The sequence below is a fragment of the Desmodus rotundus genome, chromosome 2 (assembly GCF_022682495.2).
Source record: "Desmodus rotundus isolate HL8 chromosome 2, HLdesRot8A.1, whole genome shotgun sequence".
Lineage (NCBI taxonomy): Eukaryota > Metazoa > Chordata > Mammalia > Chiroptera > Phyllostomidae > Desmodus > Desmodus rotundus.
Window position 1 is genome coordinate 78,400,270 of NC_071388.1, and position 17,667 is coordinate 78,417,936.

At 39.5% G+C, this 17,667-nt stretch overlaps 1 protein-coding gene across 5 annotated transcripts in view; it reads right to left on the bottom strand.

Moving 5' to 3' along the window:
* Window positions 1-1,241: 1,241 nt before the first annotated feature.
* The window catches only part of TMEM45A (transmembrane protein 45A), an 82,467-nt gene continuing 66,041 nt past the window's right edge, over window positions 1,242-17,667 (bottom strand). For all 5 annotated transcript variants that reach the window (XM_045193564.2, XM_045193563.2, XM_045193565.3 and 2 more), the window contains 5 exons: window positions 15,263-15,454; window positions 13,797-14,009; window positions 12,217-12,401; window positions 6,455-6,600; window positions 1,242-1,750 (listed from right to left, as the gene is read on the bottom strand). In XM_045193564.2, the coding sequence (XP_045049499.1) occupies window positions 1,657-1,750; window positions 6,455-6,600; window positions 12,217-12,401; window positions 13,797-14,009; window positions 15,263-15,452 (828 nt within the window). In that variant the 5' untranslated portion in view covers window positions 15,453-15,454 and the 3' untranslated portion in view covers window positions 1,242-1,656. The remainder of the gene's footprint in view (window positions 1,751-6,454; window positions 6,601-12,216; window positions 12,402-13,796; window positions 14,010-15,262; window positions 15,455-17,667) is intronic.

Genomic DNA, 17,667 nt, shown 5'->3' on the forward strand with positions numbered 1-17,667 from the left:
AGCGGTTGTAGATGATCACCGTCTCTATTGTGTTGTTTAGACCAGGGGTGTCAAACTCATTGTCACCGGGGGCCACATCAGCCTCATGGTTGCCTTCAAAGGGCCGAAATAATTTTAGGACTGTATAAACGTAACTACTCCTTAACTGTTAAGGAGTTGACATTACATTCAGCTCTTTGAAGGCAACCACGAGGCTGACGTGGCCCCAGTGACAATGAGTTTGACACCCTCAGTTTAGACCTTCCTAAATGCTTTCCTGGAAAACAAAAACAGCACGTCTTTCTAGTCATCACTTTTATAAACTAAGAATTTAAGCAGAAATATTTTCCAGTTGTACAGGAAAAAGGAAAATAAAAAGTGACTGAGACAAATTAATCTTAAAACAAAAAAGAATGAGTCCAGTTCTTTGGCGTAAACAATCCACTCACCTCCCTCATCAGTGTCACTGCGATCTCACCGGACCGGGGTGGCCTTCTGGACTTGTCAGTGCCACCGGAAGGCCAGGGAGCCTGCCGGAGTTAGTTGCCCACATTTCACCTCCAGCTGCCCACGAGGCTGCTTCTTTTCCTCCATCTTTGAGTCACCCCTCAGGGATTCCTGAAGCCCCCTTACCTTTTCCGTCATGGCAGAGACTGGCCTTTTCGACGACCATTGTACAAAGTCAGCTATCTCCATGCTTCAATTTTGTCTCAGTGACTCTAGATTTATAATCTATGACTTTCAGAAAGGGCCCCATGATTCACCCAATTCCATCCCCTCACTTCAGAGAGAAGGGCATGGTGATTGCTCAAGTCCGGGAGGCTGGTTAATGGGAGAGTCAGAGTTAGATGGAGGTTTCCTGACTCCACCAGGGTCTATAGCCCACGGACTATGCAAGGACTCTGATTTTCTACCCACAGTTTCCGTTAAAGGCTGTTCCTTGTTTTAACCCTTCAACTAGTTCAGCAGAGGGGACGGTATAGTGGCCACACTGTGCTACGGACGGCCTTTTACTCTCTATGCGACTCTCCTTTCCCAGTCTCCTATGGCTTTGCAACCTTATGTTCCAGGGATCACCCCTTTTATCTTCTCTCAAAGAGTGCACAACTCAGGGTGGCTCCGGCTCTCTTTCCCCGGAGGAGAACTCCGGTGCTACAGAAAAGAAGTCCCACAAGAAAAGGAATTTCCGTGTCACACAGCGTTTTCTTCATGAGGTGAAGGTGAGGTGCAGCCGGGAAACAAAAACAAAGGTCTGAGGTGTCTGAACCAAGGTTCATGCATTCATTTATTTCTCATCCTGGTAACAAGACAAACACGTGTAGTTCCATGTTTAATGAGTTACACATGGTAGTGCGCCCAGCAGCCTGGAGCGTGTCTACAAGGCAAATCAAACAAACGCATTTCGGAGCGTAAGCAACAAACTCGAGAGATGACGTGGGAAGAGCCACTCCAGGCCTTGACTACCAACCAAGACTGAGTGCAAAATGAACTTATCGTTCAAAGTGTTTTCAAAACTAAAATAAAACATGTAAATTCAAATACTTTAACAAAATTCTAAATACAAGCAGTACACCAAGAATCATCCTTGGCCAAACAAAAGATCAGGAAACAAACCCATGAATAAAAACAATGCAAAAAAGAAAAAGTTCATCCAGAAAGACCAGATGCCCATCAAAATCACATCTCTTCTTCTGATTCTTGTTCTCGTTCAACATTTTTCAGGAGACCAACTTCTGAGGGGCAGAAACTGTTAAGTCGAGATTTAACCAACCTGAGGAGAGTGAGAAGCATCTCATGTTATGATGTTTAAATTAGAAACCCAGAGCAATGCATACGTATAACATCATAAACCCCAAATTATTGGAGCAAATGGGAGAGACAGCCCAAAAGAGAAGCCCACTGTTGTTTGGCTTTGGTCATACCTGAAAGTTTTTGTGGATTAAAGCAGGGTATAATAAGTAAACAGATGCAATATAGCTTTTGAATGCATAACATGATTATTTAATTAGGTATCTTCTGACGCCTGATTATTCATAACTTATCATTTCTAAAACAAAGAAGAGGCTCTCTGGGCTGTAGGAGGTCCAGAAGGAACCCAGCTAAGCCAAGCTTTTCCAAGTCTGCACCTGGCTGTGTACTGCAAGTAGAAGCCCTCTTCAGAAAGGAAGTGCATAAGGGCCTCTCCTTCCGCACGTCAAATCTGGGCTGCGTTGCAGCCCCCATTCGCACCTTCAGAGAGGTGCTTTCGTGCAGGCCACAGGCAGTTCCATGGCCTGGGGTGGTCCACAATGAACTTTGAAGTGCACTCCACCCTTGTGACTATTCTCAGAGATTAAGATAATCTGTAGAATTGGGGGAAGCAGTAATTATAATTTTTGACACTGGAACACGCTACGCTGTTTAGCAGCAGAAACTCAGCAGGCCCTCCCCTTTTCTGATGTAATGAGAACTAGAAAAGGTTTTTTCTGTGTATGATTATTTGTAAAGACATTGTACTGTGACCATACCAATAAAACATATTTAATTCCGGAAATACATAGGAATATGCAAACAAACTTGATAAACCAAATTATCAAAAACTATTCTTGTTTTATGAAAAACTTCGCCAGCCTATCTGCATCTTTACCCTTATTTTCTGCCTTCCTTCTTCTTCCAGTGAAGGTCTGGCCTGCTCCCATCAACATGCGTTGTCCTTACTTGTGCTCTGAATCCCACTGGAATACAAGCTTCATAACAGCAGAGACCTCATCTCATTTACCGCCATAACCCCAACCAAAGTCTAAAACAATTTCTGGCCCATAAGAGTGGCTTAATACATAGTTGATAAATCAATGGCCTTTGGGGCAACCTGTCAGGAGTTCATATTACTCCCTTTTCATAGATCATTCATAATTCTTCAGTCACTTGCAACTCAGCACTAACTCCCCCAATACATAACAACAACTGAGCAGTCCTCAGTAATATCTGTTGACTCATTAGGAGCCAAGAAAAACTCAAATTCATTTGTCTTGATTATTAATTAACAATTGATGTTGCTTTCAATGTCCTCAACTCTTTAAGGCATTGTTCTCATGTAAGGCGAATAGTCTGAATTTAAAGTCTGAGGCAGCATTTGTGTCATTTTTTTAAACCCACACAGTTATTTCCATATTGTACAACTTCAATGAATGCTAAATGAAATGGATTAACTAGTCAATTCATTCATTAGATTCATTCCTGGTAACTTTTGTGGAAGAGAAAACAAAGACATGACCTCTTGTTACAAACTAATTGTTAACAGAAACCCTAGTGATTTCTCCTGTTTCCCCTTCCGCCTGTCTGGACTGCACCTGCGGTGGCTACCACCTGCCGAGATGAGGAAGGTTCAGATACTTTAAACAGGCTTATCTGCACCCTGTAGCTCTAGGCATAGGCCACTGGGAGCACACTGAGGGATGGAGTAAGGACAGAACATACAAATAATTTCTAGGTCCTGGAATGAGGCAAATGCAGGGAAATAAGGTCAAGGTGTGTCTGGGCTTTTGGCCCCATATGTTCTGCTCAATTAATAAGAGAAAGAGCAGAGCTGAGACTCTGGGTGCACTTCTGACTTGAGCTGGAAATCACACTTGTAGAAGGCAACCTATCATGTGCCTAGACTTTTGTCATCTCTATTTTGTTCTTCAAAATGGCTCACGTATATCATTGCTTGGGAAACCAACCTGGAGATGGGCAATATTTCTCAACTCACAGAGAGGGCTTTTGAAACAGCTCTGTGCAACAGAGGTATTTAAATATGAAATACAGTAAAACATGTAATACTATCTCCAAACAGACAGGTTTCTCCCATGAGCTGTCACAATCAAGACTGCAGGCGTGGGACCGGATGAGGCAATCTTTGAACTATCATTCCAGAAAACGGGATTACAGCTTCATTTTTCAGATACTCTTGGGGTTGTGGCTCCCTAACTCCATTTTGCTCCCAGGGTGGTCTTTGTGCCTGTCAAACAGATTCTGACACAATGTCCTGAAAACCCATCACCCGTCACTGAGTCCTAAACCACTCCACAGTCGAGCCCCGACAAAGCGATTTGCAAAGCTCCTTAGGATTGAAGGATGGAATTGGCCGCCTATGTGACCTTATTGCAAAGACAGTACTGAATCTTCATGATGTGTTTTAAGCTACTGCTTAAGTTCATATCAATATACATCAGAACATGAGCTCCTGGCCTTCTTATATTTTCAAGAGCAATATGAGAACAGACCTTAAAAGCATATAAAACATGATTTCCAAACAAATGAAGCCTTGGTTCAAGTAACTCTGAAAGAGATCTATTAACATAGATTAAGTGTTCATTGAGTACCTACTATATGCTTGACAGTGGGTCAAGAGCTGTGAGAAACATGAAAAGGGTCTTTTCCCCACGGCAACACAACCTAGCTAACCAATAAGATTAATGTGTGCTAAGCGCAAATATCGCGTGATAGGTCACAATTGTTAAAATGTGTGGTACAGCCTACAGTGCTATAAAAACTCCTGAAGGGAAATAAGCAAGGGCTAGAATAATCACAGAAGTTTTGTAGATAGGATAAGCATTTAATTTGGATATGCAGGTAGAGGGAGCTATATAGACAAAAGGTTAAAGGGAGGGCACTCAGAGGTTGAAAAAATAAACATGGCGTTTCTGTTTTCTAGAGAACTGTAAGTGGGTGTGAGAGTCCTTAGGGGTCTGAAGGTTTTTGAAACAGGAAAAGACAGTAGTCTTCTTTTGACTCTGGAAATGAGTCAACATTCAGTTGAGATGCTCCCTGAATGCTGGCATTGATCTTGAAGGTTGCCCAGCCCCTAAGGAGATGAGGCCCAGATGTCAGCCTAGAACAACAGAGGAAGAAGCCAAGTTTCACTCAAAGCAGAGCCAGCCTTAACAACCAGCTCGTGCACATACTTTGGGGGCAGGGGCATGGAATAGGACTAATAGGAATTAATCAATGAGAAGATAAAGTTTCCCAGCACCCAAAGCACTTAAACCTCTAGAAAGAGGCAACTACAGATCAAAGTGGGCTGACCCGAAGCCTAGCAGAGACATGTGGGAGCCCTTTTCTTAATGGTTTCCTTACTCAGAGAATCAACACCAAAGCTGTTGCAGAAGCTCAAAGCACAGAGCAGGAGAGGTGACATGGGGCACAAGTCTAGAGAGAAAAATAGAAAACTAGCTTTGGCCAAGGCTGAGAACCCACTGGGCCGGAAGCAGCTCCTGCCTTTTAGGAATCTAGAGAACCTGCCAGATGTGTACTGTCCAATATGGTGGTCACTATGGATGTGAATATTTAAATTAATTAAAATTAATGTGGCACTAGGAACATGGCAACATGCTCAATAACCACACGTAGCTCATGACTACCGTAATAAAGACGGCAGATAAAGAACATTTTGATCAGTGCTGAAGTCTAAAGGACTAGGTATGGGAGGCTGCATGCCTAGTAGTTAGGATGGGCCAGGCCGATCCACTGTGGTTTGGCATCAGCTACCTTAGAGAGAGGACTTGTGTTCCCCCCTGTCTAGTACTTCTCATCCTTCAAACTGCAGCTTAATTCTCAATTGTGAGGAGGCATCCTCTGAGTTCCAAAAGTGCTTTATTCTTCGAGTATTTCCACTTACTGCATTGTACTTAAATTATCTGCCTCTCCTGAAAGGTCTATATTTATGCACTTTTGATATAGAAGAAAAAGGAGAAGAATAAGAATAACAAAAGAACAAGAACAACAATGAAAATAACTTTCATTGAGCTCTTATTATGGTCTGAGCAGTTTAAGCAGATGATCTTCTTTAGGTATTATGATTGTCCCCAATTTTCAAAAAAAACAAAAACAGAAAAAGAAAAACTGACACTTAAAATGGTTAAATAATCTGTCTGAAGTCATACAGCTGATAACAGCAGAGCTAGGAATATGTGTTCTTATCAGCCAGCTCTGTTGCTCCTCACCCATCATGAAACATTGTATCAGGGTCCCTGTAAAAACATGTACTGTCCAACAAAATCTTACTTTTAGAAAACCAGAGTAAGCGTCAAATTAGTCAGGTACTCAAATTCAATGAGAAACAAACACGTTGGTCAAAAAAGTGACAAGTAGCCTGGGAAGTGCTGTAATTGATGCGCAGGTGGGCCAGGAGGGCTCACTCGCTGCAGGTGTAGGGAGGGCCACTCGTAAGAGTAACCAGCACGTGCAAAGGCATGGAGGCACCGCAGAGTGCGTTGAAGGGTGACACGTAGGTCAGAGGCACAGCAGAGACACTGCTGAGCTATTCTAACATTAAGCTAGCCTTTATTCCTTCTATTGGAAATTTCTGTGTTTGCAGATAATTTTCTGCTATATCACCCTGGCTTGTGGAATGCTAAAAATTTAATTCCTCTTTGAATTTAAAGTTCAATACTATCAAGTCTTGTTGGTCATACACCGAGGAACAGAACTTCCAGGAACACAAATCATAACTTACCAGATGACAAAAGCATAAATCACTCCAATGATGACAAAGGTGAAAGCGTAATGCCAACACAGGCATATGGTGAGAAACATAATGTTTTCATGATTCATTAGATCCCATGCAGGACCTCCACTGGGGGGATACAGGACAAAACCAATCTGCAATTTAAAACAAGAAGCACACATGAAAATAATCAGCTACTTTTCAAAATGCCTGGTTCCAAGATTAATGGGAGCTAAGACAACTCCCATTATCTGAAATATTACAGATGAGACATCAGGTTTTATTGCTTGTTTTAGTAATACAAACAGTACCCAGTAGCTCATGTTTTTGCAAAAAGAAATTAAGGACATTTAGAGATCAATTTCAAAATTTGAATAGTAATCATCTCTGGCAACTGGTAGACTTTCAGAGAATGGGCTTTGGATTGCAAGTTGTACAGTTTCACCTGGTTACTTCAAAATTAGAGTACAAAAAGGTTTTAAAATAAGTAAGTGCCCACAGCTAACACTATAATCCATGGTGTAAGACTGAAAAATTTTCCCCTAAGATCAAGACAAGGTGACTGATTTCACCATTTCTATTCAACATTATACTAGAAGTTCTAGTCAGAAAAATTAGGCATGAAAAAAATAACATCTGAGTGGCAAAGGTAGAAATAAAATTACCTATATTCACAGATGACATGTATATAACCTCCGCTAAGGAATCCACACAAAAAAATTAGAGCTGACAGTCAGAGTATTTGCAGGATATGAAAATCAACATGCAAAAGTCAGTTGTATTTTCATACACATGCAATGAGCAAACCAAAAATTAAATTAAGAAAACAACTCCACTTGTAATAGCATTGGAAAGAATAAAATATTTGGAAATAAATTTAACAAAGGAGGTTCAAGACTTGTACACTGAAAACTACAAAATATTGTTGAAAGAAATCAAAGATGATCAAAATAAATAAAAGTACACTCATATTCACAGACTGAATGATTTAATATTGTTAAGATGGCAATAACACCCAAAGCAACCTAAAACTTCAACACAATCCCTATTGAAATCCCAATGGCCTTTTTTTAAGAAATGGAAAGCTGATCCTGAAACTCACATGGAATTGCAAGGGACCAAGAATAGCCAAAACAACCTTGAAAAAAAAAGTTGTAAGATGTGTTACTGATTTCAAAACTGATTACTTATAAGCTCTCAATTTTTCCCCATTGGTTCGTGTGCCTGTTTGTTTTTGCCAATAGCATGCTGTTTTGATCATCATTGCTTTGCAGTATAATTTGAAATCAGGTGGTGTGACACCTCCAGCTTCATTCTTTTTTCTTAGGATTTCTTTGGCTAATCAGGGTCTTTTGTAGTTCCCTACAAATCTGATGGGGTTTTTTTGTTCTATTTCTTTAAAAAGTAACATCAGATTTTGATGGGTATTGCATTAAATATGTATATTGCTTTGGTTAATATGGCCATTTTAATGATGGTGATTCTTTCAATTCATAAACACTGAATATCTTTCCATTTCACTGTGTCTTTTTCCATCTCTTTTAATAATGCTTTGTAGTTTTCACTATACAGGTCCTTCACATCCTTTGTTAAGGTATTCCTAGGTATTTTATCCTTTTGGTTGAAAATGCAAAAGGAAGTTGTTTTTTTAAATTTCTTTTTCTGATATTTTATTGATAGTACATACGAAAGCAGTGAACTTTTGTACATTGATTTTTGTATCCTGCAACTTTACTGTATTTGTTTCTTGTTTCTAATAGGTTTTTGGTAGTTTTTAAGGTTTTCTCTACACAGAACCATGTGATCTGCAAAAGTGACACTTTTACTTCTTCTTTCCCTATTTGAATGACTATTATTTTTTTCTCTCGCCTGACTGCTCGCTAGGACTTCCAGAAGTATGTTGAATAAGAGAGGTGAGAGTGGACATCCTTGTCTTGTTCCTGATCTTTTCTTAATGTATTGTATTTGATTTGCTGTATTTTGTTTAGGAGTTTTGCATTTGTAGTCATCGGAAATGCTGGTCTGTAGTTTTCTTTCGTGTGTGTGTGTTATCCGTGCCAGGTTTTGGTATCAGGGTTACGTTAGTCTTATAAAGAATGTTAGGAAGTACTGCCCCTTCTTCAATTCTTTGGAAGAGTTTGAGAAGGATAGGTATCAAATATTTGAATGCTTGGTAGAATTCACTAGTGAAGATATTTGATCCTGGACTTTTACTTTTGGGAAGGTTTGATTTTGTTTTGTGTTGCTTTGTTTTTTGAAAGAGTTAGGTGATAGTTTTAATAGCTTTGCTGAGACATAAATGACAAACAATAAATTGCATGCAGTGAAAGTATACAGTTAGATGGGTTTTCCTTCAATGTCCTCACTGTTGATCAGCCTATTTAGATTTTCCAGTTCTTCATGATTCAGTCTAGGAAGGTTATATGTTTCTAGGAACTGATCCATTTCTTTTAGATTATTGAATTTGGTGGCACATAGTCTTTCATAGCATTCTAGCATGATCCTTTGTATTTCTGTGATGTCTATGGTAACTTCTCTTTCATTTCTGATTTTGTTTATGAGTCTCATGATTCTAAGAGTCTGTGCATTTTCTCTAATGTCTTTACATTTTTTATGCACTTGTTTAAGCATATATGGAGAAGTAGCAAGAGAAAAAATACAGTGAAAAGCAAATCACTGTAACATTATTAGCTTGAGACAGTTTTGCCCATAAACATTCATACATCACACATTGCAACAAAACATGGAAGCATATTAAATTCTCCGAAGGCTCCAGACTTTTCTTTCACTTTCAGCGGAATCTAACAGTGGGGAGCGGTACATGCTAACCCTTCCTTTCCTGCCAGTGTGTGTTTGCACCGGTGTTAAATGTTCATTTTCCCTTAAGACTTCATACATTATTGAGTCTGGCTACCAGGTAAAAAAAAGAAACTAGTCTAGACATATTGATAAGTAGAAAAATTTTTAAATAATCACAGATTTATGCCCAAAGATGTCAACTTCATAGTTCTTCCTCAGAAAAGGTTTGGGGGAGATAAGAAAACATGATTTCTCTGCCAAAAGGGACAACATTAAACCAGTCAACTCTCAGCTGTGACAGCCCACACCTTCCTCCCTCGCATCTTTAATTAATTATGAATGGAACACTAATTAGTTCAATTCTGTACTTAATTATTTTTTCTTCAATTCTCTTTTAGTTTCCCCTTTGTTTTTACTTTCTAGCTTTGTTTTTGAATCTTTATTTCTTTAACAAACTTGATGTAGTAAATATATATAGAATCCCAAACCCTTCAAAACAAAACATACTTTCTTTTCACATACGCGGAACATTTGCTGCCACTGACAGTGGGCAATGTACCAAAGGAAGTCTCAACACATTTCAACAAGAATATATTTTCTGGCTCAAAGCAATTAAGTTGGAAATGAATAGGAAGAAGAAAAAGAATATTTCTGGAAACTTAAGAGTACACCCTTAAATAATTCATATATTAAAGAGGAGTGGATTGAGCACGAGCTGCGAAACAAAGGGTCGCCAGTTCAATTCCCAGTCAGGGCACAACCCTACTGGGTTGTGGTCCAGGTCCCCAGTAGGGGGTGCATGAGAGGCAACTACACATTGATGTTTCTCTCCTTTTCTTTCTCCTTCCCTTCCCTCTCCCGAAAAGTAAATAAATAAAATCTTTAAAAAAAATTTAAATAAAGAAGAAAGCACGTGGAAAATGCAACATTCACAATTGCCCAAGGATGAACTGTCATATATTAACTCTTATGGGAAGTAACTATAGTAGTATGTAGAGGAAAATCTATAGCCTTAAGTATATCTAAGAACAAGAAAGATTAAAAATAAATGAGCATTCAATTCAAAAAAACTAAAAAAACCCCAGGGGAATACAGTCCAATAACATTTAAGTAAAAACTGAAAATAAGGAGAAATTCACAAACCCACAAATATAATATAAAACTTAAACAGACCTCTATCAAAAAGTGAGATATGAATGGGATGAAGAGATTGAGAAGTATGGGCTCGCCTTTGCAGAACAGTCATGGGGATGAAGAGTGTAGAATAGGAAATATAGTCATTGATATTGTAAGAACTGTGTATGGTGCTAGGTGGGTACTGAAAATATCAGGGAGATCACTTTGTGAAGCATATGATTGTCTAACCACTATGCTGTACACCTGAAATTAATACAAATTAATATAGAACATCAACTGATGTAATTGAAAAAATTTTAAAGGAATATAGAATAAGTAAACAATACAGTTAAAGTGTTCCAAAAGCCTGGCATTATCCCTCACCTTAAGAGAAACCCTCTTTGTTCTTTTAGTTCCACTGGAACCAAATAACCAACCATCAGTGTCTGCTGTCAACCTGGAGCCTGCAGGCCTGCCGCCCAGAGCTCCTCCTGCTGCGAGTCTATTCTGTGTCTGGCCCACAAGGGGGCGTGCTCTGCTTTCGTTCATACTGTTTAATTGAAGCTAGGTATTTTTTACTTTATTTTTTTGTTCATTTATTTATTTATTTTAATTTCTTTTTTATTTTATAAGTGTTTTTGATATTTTATCTGTCATTGTTATGTGTTTGAAACAGAGCCGATACACTGAAGTATAAACTCACTGTGCTACCTTGACCAGAAGCTACCTCTTTTAAAATCTAACTTTATTTTTATTTGTGAATAACACATGCACATGGTAAAACATTCCAACCAGGAGATATAGAATGCATAATAATTTTTATATTCCATCGCACTTAGGATCCCAGCAGATGATAAATAATCTAAAAAAACAACTTCTGTGTAAACAGGTTAAATTCACCAATTATCAATTCTATCACATTACAGGACATGTTTTGTTTGTTCTTTATTATTTTTTTCTTCAGAATAGCCTTTAAATTTAGCCTCTCTTCACTAGTCTGTCCTCCAACAGCCTTTCTACTCCTGCACAAGCTTCAACATCACGTTTCCTAGCCCGTTGTTTCTCTCCCCAGTGCCTGCCAATGCCTGCTCGTTCCTCGTGTGAAATCAAGTCCCCGAAATAACCTCACGATCTCAGTCCCTGCTCTCTGGGGACTAAAAATCACTTCTAAGAAGTCTTTACTGATTAAATTACATTTCCTTTTCACCCCAGACATTCTTTCCATCTATAGATAGATACTGGATTATGACTTCCAATCCTCTATAAAATGTATTTTCACTGAATACAGTTTTTCAACAACACATCAAGGTTAGGGACTTGACAGAGTAAAATGTAAAGAACCTGGGATTTGTGGTCAGACACCCACATTTAGATTCTAGTTCCATTGCTGCGTGACCCTGGGCCACTAACTGGGTCTCTTGGATTATACCTAACTGATAAGACGGCGTGAGGACACAATGAAACTGTGTGTGACCGTCCTGCACGGTGGCTGGAACATACTTGTTTCTCAATAAATAACTGTTTCCTCTGTTCCCTGCTTTTCATACATTTCTCGAGCTTATTTCCCATTAGTGTGAAAGTTGCTTTAGCATCAGGAACTGCTTCCCGCTCAAAGCACCAGCTCAGAGTTCCCACACAGTGGATATTCAGGTGTGCAACGAAGATGCACACACCCCACTCCCTTCCCCACTGCTCTCTCGTTGCTCCTACCGGGGCTGCTGTCAGAGGCCCACGTTCTCACTACAGCAGCTTATCAAAAGGAAGTCTCTGCATTCTGGAGCAAAGTGCCCCACCAAACAAAGAGAGAAGGTTATAGGTGAAGACACTAGGTACATTGACTGGGGGCCCCAACTCACCTGCCAGAACCAGCTCCCCTGAAGCAGGATAAAGCTTGCGCGCAGAAGCTCCAAAAGTACATTATGGCGTATGAAGATCTCCAAGAAAGCCAAAAGGCCTGCCAAAAAGATGACCAAGACCAGTATCTGGTGCACAAAGATGTCCAGTATCTCCCGGCCGTGTGTGTGGTTGTAGAAAATAAAAGCTGACGGAGAAAAATAGTTTGTCTTCTTTAGTGAAATCTCTCTCTCCCTCTCTCCCCACCCCATCTTCCACAGAACTTTACACATACACACATTTGTCCCAAATATCTGGTGCCCACTGCTTCCCAGCTTCTCACAATAAGGGCATTTTAGGAGTCAGCGCTACCTCTTTAGGATGGAATCTTTGAAACCTAACACTCCTTTTCCCTTCCCCAGCCTTTATTCTTTCCCCTAACACATCATGACATGTTCAACTAACTGTATTTCCAAGCATCTTCTATGCAGGAGGATGAATAATAACTGTGGTGGGTGTGGAGAGCAGGAGTCAGGCCGAGGACAGAGAGGAAGGAGGACAAAATCTCAGCTTAAGGAATTCGGTCCATTGGAGGAAGCACATACATACATAAATCATAAGATGCTCTGGAAGCTCCCAAGATGTAGAAGCTAACTATGCTTTTTAATCCCATGGAAAAGTATAGCTTTATCCTCCTTTGTATTTAGGTGAAAAAGAAAAGATGTTTATTTAAAATATTATAACACTCTGTGATTCAGACTCTTGGTTGTTGGTGCCCACCTTTTATCTAGCCCTTGTTCTCAAAGAGAGGTTGGCAAAAGTTCTCACTTCATATGTGGGAGGCAAGGCGGACAGTGAGGAAATGACTGCCTCCTGGTAATTTGGGGCTTTTTTAGTTCCACAATCGATCCATTCCTTACAAGTAACAGTGAAAGAAAACAAATCATTAAACACTTGTTTTCAGTGTTTCCCCATATAGTAACAGGGGGACCAACTGAATAAAAAATGTTGTTCTTCATTAATCTCTCTAAAACAGGACCTCATATTTTTATGTGACTGAGTACTTTGGACCCTGCTTACGTGCAATGGTGGGGTGTTACTATATCGATATTCAAAAGGCTAGTTAGTAGGTGGTAGAAGCTACTCTGCTCTGTCATCTCATTTCAGGATATTCGTGTGTCACTGTCCTGAGCTCAATTTCACCTTTTTTTTTTATTTTTGAGATGTCAGCTTTTCTTATTTCTTTTTTTTATTATTGTTCAAGTACAGTTGTCTCCATTTTCCCCTACCACTTTTAAAAACAGAAATAATGATAATCTCCAGGATAACCCTGAGCTAAAGAACCATGGCAGCTGGTTCTTTAAGACAGTTGGGAAATGTGAACACAGCTCTTTGAATGGTTGTGTTTGTTCAGCTTTACTAAATGAGTCAGCAGGGAGGAAAAATCTTTGGCATCTGCCTAGGATATCACATAGCTCAACATGGCCCAAATTGATAACCCTATGGATCAAGGCTATCCCAGGGCACTAAAAAAATATTATAAAGGGCTAGACAAATATGCAATAATAGGGAAAGGTTCAGGAAAATACTCACTCATACTTACCTTCCACTAATAAGGCATTCGACAACATTAACTTGCTTAAAGAGGCTGGAATTGAACTGATGGTAGAACATAAGATGTTTGCCACACCCAGCAGCCCAAAGAAGAAATACATGGTGGTATGATGCCAGCCCAGCAGTTGGACCCACTGGCCTTTTTTATAGTCATACAAAGACAGGCGGGGCCCTCCAACAATGAACTGTTCCCCGAGCATACCTGGAGAAGAACATATTAAGTCTTAGCAACTTTCTTCATAACTTTACTGACAAAGCAGGAAGATGCAGGTGGATTGGCTCACTGCCTAGTCCAGCCTAGGGTCCTTTCATGACATTAATTCCTCTTTTTGGGCTGTTCCCTAACAGCTGAGCACTCTTGGTTTGAGCTTGTTTTAGAGGTTCAAATATTACTTTGGTTAATAACTTTCAATTAAAGATAATCAATTTAGTCAAAAAGCTATTTCAGATCTTTAAAGATGAAGATCTTAGTTCCATGACCAGCTTCACTGATGATCTTAATTCCTACTTTAATCTAATGACTAAATAAACCCTGAGTGATGCGGGGTCCTGGATTTGTAAGATCAGTCCCACGGAGGATGATTACTTCCTTCTTACACACTGTGTCTCTGGGTTCAGCATGAAAAGGCCAGAGTTCAGCTTTTCCCCAATTAAAGATAACTGAGAAAGCATAGCCAGATACAGCCTGTGGTCTAGTCAGCTATACACACAGTTAAACTTTCTTAAACATGTTGCTTTATTTGTTAATCTGAAACATTTGGCATGGAAATTTCTCTCTTGGGAAATGGTTGCTTACAAATTTGATGCCCCGAGCAAAGACCGGTTGCCATGAACTAGGCACGAGGAAATCCAAAGGAACAGTAGGGAGTTTTGCCCTTCACGAAGGAGACACTGAAGTGAGATTCTAAAAACACAGAACACTTTCACAGAATCTTACAGTCAAATGGAAAGGCCTGGGAAGTCACCTGACCTGACTTCCCTCTCCGGGTTAGAAAGACACAAAAAGGATGAGTGCGTGAGGCCAGTCCTCCTCAGCCTGATCCTCTGTGCGGCCTATTACCAATGGTTATTACTGAAGCCTTCCCATAACCTCTTGATTATTTGGGTGTTATTTTGAAAAAATGGTTTCTGATGGAGTTTACTTGTTCAGGAATCAGAATAACTGACATAAAATTATTTCAGAGGTGCCAGCCAATTGTATAGAGGAAATCAACCTTGAGTAGATAGGCAAGTTAATTACCACGACCAACGCACCAAGGAACAAACCTTTGTATAAACGTGAAGTACCACTTTCTAGTAACTATATAAGACAGCGATTACAATGAGAATATATGTTCAGAGATATTTTCAAATAAAAACTCCAGTTTAGCAATTTCTTCATTTGATATTAAATCTCCTCTTTGTGTGGGATAATACCCTGAAGGAGGAAACGTTATGCAGAAATAGTCCACTCGCCAGTTAAAGCCATGCAGATGAGTACGATTCCCTCCGCAATGTCTATTCGGTGGAATAATGCTCTGGAACCCAGATAGGAAGTCCGCTTGTGCCTTTTGCAGGCATACTTCAGAACGCACTTTAGAGTCCACCAAATGCCCATGATGATGAAGAAGGATCCAGGGAGGATGTGACCTTTGAAACTCCCCATGTCTACGAGACAAGAACATATAGAAGATGGAGAGATTTTATTTCCAGAATTTAGCCAAAACATTGTTTATTCTCTATCTTCTCATGACTATGGATACACCACTGGCTCAGAGGAAATGATAAAATGGTATTACTGTCAACAGTAGATCCACTACAATATCAAAACCAGTAAGAAAAAAAATTCACAGTCTTTGAACACCTATCTTGTTCAAAGCACTGTGCCAAGTGTCTTACATGAGATCTTTCACCTGATTTTTACCACATACCCTTGAATGAGAGACCAAATCCCATTTTCACCTGGGATACATGCCAAGAGGAGTTCAATGACTTACCCAAATCTCACAAGTATGAAGCAAAAATTTCATTGTTTTTAACAGGGAGCCCAAAAGGATTTCACATGCATATTTGAAGAAGAATAATATTAAAGTTTTACTTTTATGTTTAAAACTTGAAATGATATAAAATTGCCTACAAATTTTTTTAAGTAGGTAATTCAAAGTATCAAGAATCAAATGTTTGCAAAAGACCATTAGTGCCCATCAACTATCTGTGTGCTCCTCCATACACTTGCTCAGCCTCTCCTCCTGTTTGGTCAGAACCACGTTCCTAGTTCTGGCCAATGGACTGTGGCATTTGACACGTCCAGGCTAAGTCAGTTAGCAGCCTACCTGTCTCCTTTCAGTCTCTTCCCCTGTCTTGCCAATCTTGACATGGTGTGTCTGCAACATAGAGGATGACTAACCAGCCTGTTTCAGATTTTGCAAGAAACAACCTCTGATTGTTCCAGGTCATTGAAACCTTGATGTTTAACAGCTTAACCCAGCTGGTAACCCAGATGGCTACGAAGCCAAATCAATTGAAAATTCTATTTACACGATTGCTGCATGTTGGAGCAATAACAAACAGAAATGTCTTCCTTTCTTGGTCAGTGCTACAGAAAAGTCTTGAATTATGTAAGTTTTGAATTAATGTGAGCAGCCCTTTGTTCAAATATATGGCGCCATCAATGAAATATTGCAGAAAAAGTTCAGAATCATCCTTGTAGATCTCGCTATGAAAGGAGATTTCAGTGTTCCCCTGGCCCGGCAGAGTTCTTTACCTCCATGGGTGGGTATTGGGCCTCTCAATTCAGGACAGACCCCTTTGGGTTACTTCCACATCCTTCTCATGCAACTGTGAAGTTTCAAGGGAGAACTGTGAAACTGACTCACATGACAAAACACTCAAGACCCTAAATGACATTTCAGCACAGCCCTGGCTCATGCAAACCATCCAAGAGACTCTGACTCCATATTATCACATAGTGCTAAGTGCAGGTCCTTGTTCCAACTCTGACTCTAATCAGTGGTGTGGTTTGGGGCACATCTTTAACCTGCTTGAGCCCTAGCTCTTAATAAAAGAAAGAGGTGGCCTAGATAATACCTGGAGTTCCTTCCTGCTCTAGCATCCTGTGAGTCATTATCTTAACCACCGTGTGTATCATAGTGTTACTGAGTTCTCCTGTTTGTCTTGGTTTAGGCAACCCTATGGAATTGAAAAATACTATTGTGTAGGATTGAAAAATACATTCACACTGTAAATTATTTGAACTTCTCTGAAAAAAAATAATATGTTTTAAGGAGGCTTACATGTATTATATTCCTTGGTACAAGGAACCCACTTCCAGGAATTTATCCTAAAAATATAATTGGAAATATAGGCACCAAATTAAACATAATATATATGTGTAAAATTATGAGAATGATTAAATAAATTTCATAGCCCCTAAAAAGTTTTCAAATTACTTACATAACAGGGGATATACGTAGTGAAAAAAACAGGATTTTTATAAAGTGAGAAGGGGCTTTGGATTTAGACTAACTAGATATGAATCCCAGCTTTATCATTTTCTAGCTACATGACTGAGGGCAAGTTATTCAACCTTTCAGTGCCTCGCTTCTCCCTTCTATAAAATTGGACAAATAACAGTACATACCTAGTAAAATTAAAGTGAGTTACTCCACAGCAACTAACCCATAGCAGTACTAAATAAGCTTATGTTATTCTCAACCCATCTCAAACTACCAAAGTAAAACAAAAGTAAACCCAGATGAAAAAATTTTAGGTATTTAGGTTAAAAAGTTAGGTATTAACTGCTGAAAGCAAGAAGCATCTTATATAATTTTCTTGGCTGTTATGCACGTCCAGTCTAGAACATTTCTTCTGCTGTTGTCTTA